We start from the raw sequence: 11,067 nt of genomic DNA, 5'->3' as shown, positions 1-11,067 counted from the left end.
GGGGGGCGGGCACCGCGGCCTTACCCGGCGACTTGTCCTCGTCCAGCGCCCCTCCCTCACCGAACAGGTGAGGGGACGGGCACTGCGGCCTTACCCGGCGACCCGTCCCCTCCCTCCAGGAGTCGCCATGGAGTGTTTGTCGCTTTTCTTCCGCTGGGCGTTCGCACCTTCTCCACTTTGTCTTTCATTTCACGTCGTCGCGGTCTATCACCTTGGCAAGCTCTCCTCCTTCCCCCTCCCCTCCCACACTCCACCCCCACGCTCTGGTGTGGTCGGACAGTCGAACGGCTCACCACCCTTCATCCCCTTCGCTGGGAGCAGGGGCGCACAAATGTGTCGAACCGCGTCAGCGGTGACGGTCTGACGCCCGGAGCAGCACTGTCTTCTCTGTGTTCTTACTCTGCGCTGCACCGTGACGCCACGTTCCAGCCACGTGGCGCTGGCGGAGAGTGCTGTGCGGCAGCCACGCTGGCCGCGACACGCTTCGGAGCAGCAAAAAAATGACTCGCCGCGGTCGTTCCAGCCTGATGAACGGCGCGTCGCGGGCGGACGTGTTCTCGGACGCCTCCGACTCGGTCGGCCCGCCGGGGACGGCGCCGCCGCGCGCGGCGCGCATGGACCTCGAGGAGGTCTCCGCCGCCGTGGCGCCGGCCCGCCCAGCTGCGCCCGATCGGGCAGGCCGACTTCGACCGCGCCATCCGCAAGATGAAGGAGTCCAAGTCACACACGGGCGGCCTGCGCTCCGTCGACGACATGCTCGACTAGTGGCCAGCGCCGGCGCGACGCCGGCGTGGTGTCGGCCCGACCCCTGCCTGACGCTGCCGCGCCTGTCCGCGGCCCATCTGGTGGCCGGCTCCGGTCGGTGGTCCCAGCGGTGGTCCCGGCGGTGGTCCCGGCGGTGGTGCGGAGGGTCTGTGGCGGGTGGTACCGTGGCTGGCGTGTTGTTCACGGTTTGGCCGCGGAGCCGCCAGAGGTCGGAATGGTGTTGGCCCGCTGGCTTGGGCCGGCGGCATCAGTGGTGACGCCGCCCCGGCACCAGTGGTGTCGCCGTGGGAGGATGGACGCCGACCCTGCCGATGACTGGACTGGGTGGAAGGGGGGGGGGGGGGGCGGGGAGGCGTGTGCTCTGGACAGGTGCTGTGGCCGGCGTCTCCATCCGCTGTCGTGCCAGGCGGTGTGTTATTAGTTGTGTAGAACGTACACAGTTATCGTGTCCTAGTGGGCTGACTCGCTTTTGGAGCCTTGTGTCAATGCTGGGTGATTGCATGATTGAGGGTTATAGTTTCAGTGCATATACATACATACATACATATATATATATATATATATATATATATATATATATATATATATATATATATATATATGTATATATGTGTGTGTATGTATGTAAGTATATGCTGTACTAGGTCAAGCTCACTGTATCAGTTGTCTGTCTCATCAGTGCGTTTATTTCATTTAGTTCATTGCCTATTGTGGGAGCACCAACCGCATGCCATCCGTAATCATTGCCTGAAATTCTTGGTTTCGACGTTTTACCTTGTAGCTTTGGCGCGAAGCGAAATGATTAAGGCATCGGAGTGATGTACATATTGATAGTATTGAACGTGTGGTAGGGGCGGCATGCTAAGTTGTAGTCAAAAGTGACCCAACTGGCCATGATTAATCGAGTCAAATTGGGAAATGGCTAGGTGCACTGGCCCGAACAAAGTGTCGCTTTTCTACGGGCGTAGACAGGCACGTCAATGACAGCACCCCGAGATTGCCGATTGCGCGGAGGGGCGAATGGGCGCCACGCTGAGGACGGGCCAGAGAGGGGTGAAAATGAACCGAGGGTGGAGCGTTGCGAGGTCCTATGCCGGAACGTGTGCTGAACGTCAGCGACGGCGTGAGTCGTGTTCAGCCGGCACGTTTGGTTCGGTTTTTGGCGGTCTGGATTGGGGCTGTTTCGAGTCCTTTAGTCCAATGTTGACCACTCCAGGGCCGCAGGGTGCGTGGGAGTGAACATCGTCAGGGCAGACCACATGCGTCTGTGGGTCCTCCGCGAGAGAGGCCCGACTCGCACTGGGGCCTCTTCGGGGCTTGTTCGGTGACTGATAGGGCCCCCGCTAGCGGGGGGGGGGGAGGGGGGCAGTACTGATGTGTGTCGCTTGCCTCGGGCAGATTTGGTGGGGGGGGGGGGAAGACAAGAGCAGAGTGAGGGTGAGGAAAGAGGGGCTGTACATGCGGCACATCTTCAGATTCCATCGATTACGCGTGCTGTAGAAGCCTTCACGATGGTACACCATCCGCTATCTTCGTACAGTGTCTCCAAGGCCTAAACTCTGCTGCAAATTCGCCCGACACATGGCTATGCTCTCGTGCGTGTGACCTTGACCAGGATGCCGGCCCCGGGATGAGGTCGTTCCCTCGCCTACGGTGTTTGGGCGATCACCGCTCACGGTCACGATCAATAAGACACGGCGGCGTGAGCTCGGCAGCGTCGCCGCTGATTGGTGAGTGCTGGCGATGCCAGGGGGGGGGGGGGGTCGAAGCGACCCAGCACAGCTTCCGCATCGGCCAGTTGGGATGTGCCTGGGGATACAGCTGTGATACAGGCGAAGAGAGCTTTGTGAAATCACGTGGAGTCGACAGCGCAATGAATACAGTCATCCATCCTGATCTATCATGTTCTTTTTGGGGGGGGGGGGGGGGCAGTATGACCAACGCGGCCTGTGCGCCCTAAAACCCGGATCATTGCCACTATCACTTTCATGTGTTTCTGTCTGGCGTGGAAAAACCGAAAACGAGTGCTAGCGCACAGTATCGTATCTCATGTAGCTACCCGGAAAAGGAATTCAATTTCCAGGTATGTCAGATGGACATGGCGCGTGCGACGCGCCTGGTTCGTTGCTGAAAATCTTACCCGAGCTGTGCGATGAAAGGTTCCGCGGCCTTAACGCCTTCCAGCCGCGCCTTGGGTGGTCAAAGGCAGTGATCGCGCTCGCGCTGTGAGAATATATCATTTCGTGAATGCTGCTTCCGACCACAGAGTTGCCAGCGTCATCTCGCAGGACGCCTCTCACGGTCGTTGGACGATTTAGGACAGACATGATGGCGTGGTTGTTGCTTTACAGAAGGGTTGTCACAAAACTGCATGTTTTGTTTTTAAATGATGTCGGCCCTTGATGTAGGATCGTGTTCATGTGGGACGACTCGGTTTCCTTCACTTTCATCTCTGAGCTCATCACCGACGTGACTGGAAGTTCCGTCCCTTTACCCCATAGTCACAAACAGGGCTCGCAATGCAAACAAAACCGATGTTTGTTAAGCATGTTTACATTTTCAAAGACAAAGTAAATGTGTCCAAAATCCGAAACGAAAACAGCTTTGGGAGGTAGCATAGGATAGTAGGGCCAAGGATGACTTAGGAATATGATATAGGCTGATAGGCATAAGGCAAACGTCTTCCCCTGCGCCCCCCCCCCCCCCCCACCGAAATAGCTGTATCAATTTACATGCCAGGCGACGATCAGTCAGCAGTTATTCTTCCTCCGGTTAGCTTCGTGCTACCGACGGAGCATTTCACGGCGTGCCATGATTTACGGAGTCAGATAGTTTTCTGGACGATGCTGCACGTCATAATTTGGTATCAATAATTGCTTTACAGAAAATGCGCAAATGAGACGACTAGTGGCCTTTGCCGAGAGCGCTATGTGGCTGTATGTACCGTCCGAAAATCGTTTGGATGAGTTCTGCTTGGGAAATAGGAAGCCGGTGAGCGAGCGAGGCGGAAACAGCTGATCCGAGGTATGTGGGATCGCGGCGAAGCAAGGGTGGGAGTACGGAACGGGAGATGTAAAGCGAGATGGTATGATATTGGTCAGAAGGGAGGATGAGGATTAGTGAGATAGTGTTTGTAGGGTCATGGTGACAGTTCATTGAACTGAAGGGCGGGTCGGACAAAGGTGGGTGGTAGTGAGCTGACAGTGAAGAGAATTTTATCCTTCACATAAGTTGGTTAATTTGTTGATAGTCCTAGCTCTTAAAGCCCTGCTTCTCAGCATGCTTGCATCTCCAATCATCTTGTAATGTGTGCAATCATTCAGCTTAGTCTGTTAAATTGCTCAGTCGAGTTAGGGACACCCGGGGTTCTTGAAGTTTTACTCTGCCTGGAGGAAGGCATGGATTTAGAATTAAAGTTTCTTGTGGGTATGGATTGTCTCACTCATTGGAGGCTCAAGTAGTCTGGGGTCACATGACTAGGCAAGGTTCACTGTGATGATCACAAGGCAGATGGTTCCTTACCCGCCTCACTGCATGTTTTGCCTATGAAAACATTGTTTGACAAATATTTACTTTAGCTATCTATTAGCTATCTATACTATCTATCTAAACTGATAACTATCATTACCCATGAATCACTCCCATTTGGCACTGCCAGTGTGATTGTTAAGCTGCATGTCTCATGCATGGAAACCACAGGTGCACTGCCTGAATCACAGTGGTACCCACCCTTCCTGCCAGGGTGAGAGGTAGGTGGAATCATGCAGCCCCAGCAGACGAGTGTGTTGTGAGGTCCCAATGGTGCACCAATGGTGCACAGTTGTGAGGTCCCAATGGTGCACAAGTCGCTTCAATATCTGGTTTGCATGTAGGCGTGTCACTTCCATGACAGTTTTTTTGGTTTGTTTTTATACTCAGCTTGGTGAAATTTATTGAAATCCTTGACACTGATTTCAGCCTCCATCCAGAGACTGGTCTAGAAGTCAGCATGCCTCAAGAAGAGGCAGATGGTGCTGCTGCAGGAGATCTAGAACCAGGCAGGAAAAAGACCAAAGTTGTTCAGGTAAGGCCATTACTGTGCTGGAGATCCTGTAAAAAGGCATCACAAACATGTATTCACTGCATGGATAAACATCATGTTTATCTAATCTGTAATAAGTATATAATTTCTTAACACATGTGGGACTTCATCAGAGATGTTTACTGTACTCTCCACAACAGTGGTTGGTATCAAGATGTATTTGTTTGGCCTCTAAAATATGGCATGTTCTGGGAGATATTTACCAGCTCTTTCAAAACAGCTCACAATGTCATAATCTGTACTGTCATGGACAAATTGAAATGGAGGGTGAAGGAGACAGAACCACTTCCCAGAAGCCAAAAACTTTACACTAGATACTGGGTGGTTTTGCAAGAGTTTGGTCTAAACTTTGTGAATTTTAGAGAAAAGTTGATATTCTCCCTCAAACAAAAACCATAGCTATGTGCCTGCATGCCTTTGTGTTTCCTCCTCTCAGTGTGCTGACATCCTGGAAATGCTAAAATAATTCCAGTTGGAGGTGGCAGTTGCCTCCATCAAAGGAAACTATCATTTCTGGTACAGCGTAGGCCTAAAAGCAGTTTGCTCTCTGTGGTTCATGTGCATGACATCGGGCAGGCGCATTTCTAGGCATGCCTTGGCTATTTTCTGGTGTAAAAGCTGGTATTAGCTCCCAGGAGCGCTGCTGGGAAACGACGGCTGACGGTTGTCGATTCCGATTCGATATTGATTCCCCGCATCGCCTCCCACGGCGTCGTTACTCGTTTCTCGGCGTCTGCACGTCCCCGCGATCGATATCAAATGTTTGGCCGGGCGATGGTTTGCGATCCACAAAAAGCCACGATGTGCCTTGAAGCGGTCGATGCCGACTCAGTTGTGCGAGACTCCTCACGGCGTCGCTTCTGTCGGATTGTGCTGCTCTCCCGCGCCACCTACACTAAAGCTTCGCCGCCGGCCGATAGGTGTCGGGGCGCTGAGCACAAGCCGGCCACGCCTAGAAACATGAACGTTGGCTGAGTTGCATCATTTCGTGCTGAGTTGCGTGTAGAACACGTTATCGCGCTCAGCCCGACTGCTCGCAGCGCATCAGCGTGACTTGTCACATCTTCTGTCTAGCCATGTGACGTCACCCGGTCCACCGTCTGTTGGGGTGCAATAGCATAGTGGCTACCGCGTCTGGTACGGGGTTCGATTCCCCGCGGTGCCCGTCCTTCCTGCCAGGGCGAGAGGCAGGCGACGCCATGCAGCCTCAGCAGCTGGGTGTGTCAAAAGCCCCAGTGACAAGAACAGCATCAAATCCGTTGTATTTTCATTGTCTGTCCACTGTCGCGCAGTCCACCGTCTGTTCCGACAGTTCCGACCCTTTGGTCCGCCGACAGGCGTCGATTGGGATCCACGTTGGCGCAATCACCCGCCCTGCCGTCCTCCATCGTATGAGATACACTGGGTATTTGGAGAAAGTGTAGATCCTGTTACTAAGCACATTGCCGGATATGGAAAAGCTACCAGTAGTTGTATACAAGTCAGTTACAATTACGCGGTCATGTGTTTTTGTTGCGAATCACCGTCAGAAACGAAGATAATTCTGAATTTGGCATGTCAGTTTGAACTCAACGGGACACACGCATTCCTAGGGTGTTTCAGCAAACTGGGAAACGCAATAGCGATCTGCTTGTGACCATACTCAGCGATGGAGCTCCGCCCTTCTTTCCTTGCTCGCGCTGTCTCCTAAACTCCCGAAACGCTCCGTGTATCGGAGGTAAACCACATGATGGTGGCCAAACTCACGTACGCTGCGGGTGGCCTATTTGTGACCGATTTTCTGCGTTCATTTTTGGAAATCTTGAAGTAGCCCTGTGCATTCTAGCACCTTTCCAATGACTTGTGCCTCATTTTGGCGTTTTCAGTTCATTGAGTGATAGTTAAGTACCTGGTCAAGTACTTCGTCCATTTCCCACCTTGGTTAGCCCTCACCATCTCACGTACTTCTTCGTGCATGCTTTCTTCTTCCTCTTTTTGGCAAGCGCCGTGTCGAACAATATTTTGTAGTGAGCATTGGCCACGGGCTAGCCGTAGCGTCTCGGGCGGGCAGCATAATCGCGGGAGATGAAATGGCCTGCGTTTGCGTTTCACGCCAGCCAATTTCAAACTTTCAACAGCCGTGCATCGATCTCAATGTCTCCGGCTGTTAAGCGTCTCACCGTGCAGAGTTCGTGGCCGGTAAGTTCACCGGGTCCACACGCCAGCGCCAGACGCCCTCCACTAGCACCTAGCGCCGTCATGAACGGAGCGGCCCGCCTGCATCGCGTAAACACAGCGTCACGCTCACTGACCAGACGCCCTTCTCGGCGACCGCGCGGTCCCAGTCACGGTGATCGTTGCCGTCTCGGGGCCGTCTGCGACCTTGGCGGGGGCTGCTTACGAAGGCTGGCTTGCACTATTTGAGGCCGGAGCAGGGCTGCACATCGAGGGCGTGGGTGGTTTTTGCCGCGTGTTTTGTCATTGCATAGGTGTGCAATGTGTTTTTGAACAGTTTTGGCTGAGTTCTTGGTACTGGGAGAAGAACTTGGGGTTTTGCCCTTCGCTTTTAAAGAAATTATACATACAACGATGGATGTAAATGAAAGGCGCTGCAGCCTTCGGGTATTGGACCGAGCTGCCAACTCCTGGTGTGACGTTGCTGCTTCAAACCACCCCGACACCGGGGCCGTCTCTGACAGTACGAGCTTTACCCCGAGGGGGCGTCAGGTCGCGTTCGTCACATTGCCTTGCGATCCCCACGTGCTCTCAGCGCCTCAACGTGTATGAACCTGGCCTCGGTGCATTTCCCTCACACGGATGACCACCCTCGCTTTGCATGGCCAGATCGATTTCACCTTCGGCCATGTCGTCGGGAGTTATACAACTTTCCTTGGGTGCTCGTGCCCTCCACGGCCAGGGTTATGCGGTAGGCTGTTCTACATCACTGCAATAGGTTGCATAACACTTGTGGTGAATGGGTTGGTTTTCGTGAAGGGGCGAGCGTTCATGACGTAAACCAGTAGGCGGCCGCCTGGCTGCTCTCTCGACAGTTACCTCCTGAATGGAACGTAGCGCTCTCTTAACTCTGTTCCTGTACGCAGCGTCGCTTCGGCGACTCTGATGTATCATTTCGCTCGTCACGGGGTATTGGCGAAACCAACAAATTTTGAATGGCATGATGGATTGGACGACACTGAATCGTGAAATCTCTAGCAATACGAATATGGATCGGGTTGCATTGGTGACTTTAATGCTAGTCATCTTAAGTGGACTGGATGGTCTGTTATCAAGTAAAGAAGTCGTAAATGTGCCGCATGCGGCACATTTAACTTATAATATTTGACTGAATGAAAGCATGGGACGCAGGTGCGGATCATCCTCGAGCAGTGTGTGCCGTGATGAGTCAGATCGGATCGAATATAATATTTGCAAGCAGGATGGATGTGTTAATCGCGTGGATATAAAACTTGTCGATAATAAATATATCAAAGATGATAATAATCGGTATTATTATTATTGTTATTGTTGTTACTATCATTACTATTCTTACTATTACTATTGTTATTGTTATTGCTGTTATCGTTATTACTATTGCCATTGTTATTACTATTCTTATTGTTATTGCTACCATTATTGTTATTGTTATTCCTATTACTGCAATTATCATTTTTCTTATCGTTGTTGCGTAATTCATTATAAATAATCCTCAAAATTCAGTCTGTGAAGAGCTCTCCCGTACGGCTTGCACGCTGACCTTCACTGTCCCGGGCCGGGAGCGGGGTTCGAATGCCGGCCGGTCCCCGTTCCCTCGATACCACCACATGGTACGGCAAGCGGCCGGCAGCGAGGTTTCACAACGCCTCGGTAGCAGCGCGCGCCGGCCTGTTCTGGGGACGCCGTGGCGGGGGAGGCGTATGCCATTGGCTGGCCGACCGGAAGTCTCGGGATCCGAGCCGGAGCGGGGGCGCCACCAGTGTCATGTCATAGTAATTACAATTTATTATTGCAATAGTCATTACCTGTAAATGCAGTAACCAGTGTAATTTTATAGTATTTACAGTATATTACTGCAATAGCCAGTAATAGTAACAAATAATAACACATCAGCCAAGGCAATATAATATGAAATGTAGCTATGCTGTAATATAGCTAGTGAATATGATATCCTGTAAAATATCACGATAACATGATATGAAATGCATCATCTAGCATTACATGAGATGTATCATGGCAGCGTAACATGTAAGGGGATGCCGGTAGTGCAGTGGTTAACGCGTCTGTGTTAACCACTGTGCGTCTGGGAAACCAGAGGTACGGGGTCCGATTCCCGCGGTGCCCGCCTTTGCTGCCAGGGGAGAGAGGCAGGCGACGCCATTTGGCCTCAGCAGCGAGTGCATCGTGGAGCCCAAGTGACAACGGCGACGTGGTATGTAAAGCCACTGCTGTGGAAGTACTAGTAATAAAACAGCAATGTCGCAGGTCACAGTCATGGTTGATGTGCCCAAGCCGTTGTCGAGATGAGGCCTGACCAGAAACCTGCCATCCCGTATACGCCAGGCGTCCGCCCGGTATCCGTGTCGCCGTGCGTGCTCGGGTCTGGCCCGGCCGGTGACCCCAGCAGCTGGTGACGTCACGGGTCAGCGACCGGTGCCGCTGCCAGGACCGGCTCCGGACCGGGTCCTGGGTCAGGGCTCATCATGCTCGTTATGGGATGTCGTGGTGTTGGCCAAACCATGGGCTCCCCCGTTATCGATGGTTTTACCGAGGCGTTTCTGCTTGTATGCCTGACACTTGAATTTGCTCTGGATGAGCATGAGCAAGATGCACCGAGATGAAGCGTTTAGTTCGGTATTTGGAGGTTGCAATCATCCAGCGGACCTGGCTGATGCGGTGTTGCACGCACTTTGGTCTTTGGCGGCCTTGAAGATCTCTGGTTGCCCGGTAGAAAGCTGCAGCCTGGTCGTGGAAGGCTCTGGTCCGGAAACCTGTTGATTTTTTATCGCGGGCTTTGGCTAAAATCCTCAGCAATGTTTGGCTCCCTTGTTTGTTTTATTGCATGGAAGATGCTTGACAAATATGATGAAATTGATGACTGATGAGAAAGAATTGATTTCTGAGAATCCACTTGTGGGTCCCATGACAACGGGGCATTTGTCAGGAGTCACTGCGTGGTGGAATAGACTGAGACCTTCTAAGAGCCCAGGTCGGCGCAGCTGAGGCAATTTTATTACTGCCATGTTGGTCTTTGTTTCGGTAATATAGATGATGGGCACGTGTCCGATGACTCACTGTTCGAATGTACCACCGTCGCGAGTCGAATAACCATTTAACGACAGACATTTGCTTTTGCGGCTGTAACAGTAGCAGTGGAGTGTTACTGTGGGTGTTCTGGGGAGTTGACAGATGTTGCGTTCCGACGGTGTGTTGCGGGCGCCCTAACACACGCGAACGTACCTGGTGACGATAACCGCCTAGGCTGTCATTCCTATACCTCACGTTGCCCGTTTTACTTCGTAAAAGCCTGCGAGAGTGCGTCGTTTCCAATGCCGCAGCCTTCGCCGCAGCTGGCACACTGAGGCGTTCACCGCAGCACTCAACACCATTGGTTTGCAGAGTTCAATTATTACATCCTGAGCAGCACCTGGTGTCAAGGATTGTCTGGCAGCAGTGGTTCCGCCGTCGAGTTATTCCGGTTTCGGTTCCGGTTCCGCAGTCGCAAGGACAGCCATGTGTTTTTTTCAGGCAATTGTCTTGCACGGTGCGTCATAGGCGGAGCTCTGCATTTTTAATGAAGTGGTGCCAGTGGCGTGTAGGCGCGGTGGAACAATGGTGCGGCGCGTATACTTGGACGGAAAGTAGGACCGCCGGCCGCCAGGCACTCCACATGATTCGTGCTAGCCATGTTCCACTGTACCTATCTCGTGATCGTGGGTTTAATGCCAGATTGATTAAGGGATCTGTGGGTAAAGGAGGGAAATATAACATTGCGTTATCTGGTGACGAGGTTCGAACAAATGTGGCATTGCCATGATATCTAGTCAACTGGACGTCGTGATCGCGGGACCTTATGAACGTGGACGCTATGAATTCCGTCAACGGACACGGTACTGGACGCATTTTGAACGTTATGAATGCTTGATGATGAGATTTTGGATGATATGAGCACTGGGTGCTACGATCTTGGGGGTTTTGATGGTTCCCCGTTTCCATCTCTGACGTTGCTTCCACACACCTAGCCTTGC

At 52.4% G+C, this 11,067-nt stretch overlaps 1 protein-coding gene across 1 annotated transcript in view; it reads left to right on the top strand.

The window, feature by feature from the left end:
- Nucleotides 1-3,721: 3,721 nt before the first annotated feature.
- LOC119104509 (bifunctional 3'-phosphoadenosine 5'-phosphosulfate synthase) overlaps nt 3,722-11,067 on the top strand; it is a gene marked incomplete at its 3' end in the record, with an annotated part of 69,190 nt that continues 61,844 nt past the window's right edge. The window contains 2 exon segments of the mRNA XM_037228224.1: nt 3,722-3,789; nt 4,723-4,828. Coding sequence (XP_037084119.1) covers nt 4,754-4,828 — 75 coding nt within the window.

The sequence above is a fragment of the Pollicipes pollicipes genome, unplaced genomic scaffold (assembly GCF_011947565.3).
Source record: "Pollicipes pollicipes isolate AB1234 unplaced genomic scaffold, Ppol_2.1 Scaffold_6052;HRSCAF=7182_pilon_pilon_pilon, whole genome shotgun sequence".
Lineage (NCBI taxonomy): Eukaryota > Metazoa > Arthropoda > Thecostraca > Pollicipedomorpha > Pollicipedidae > Pollicipes > Pollicipes pollicipes.
Note: the sequence above shows the minus strand (reverse complement) of the source record. Positions and strands in the feature narration are given on the sequence as shown.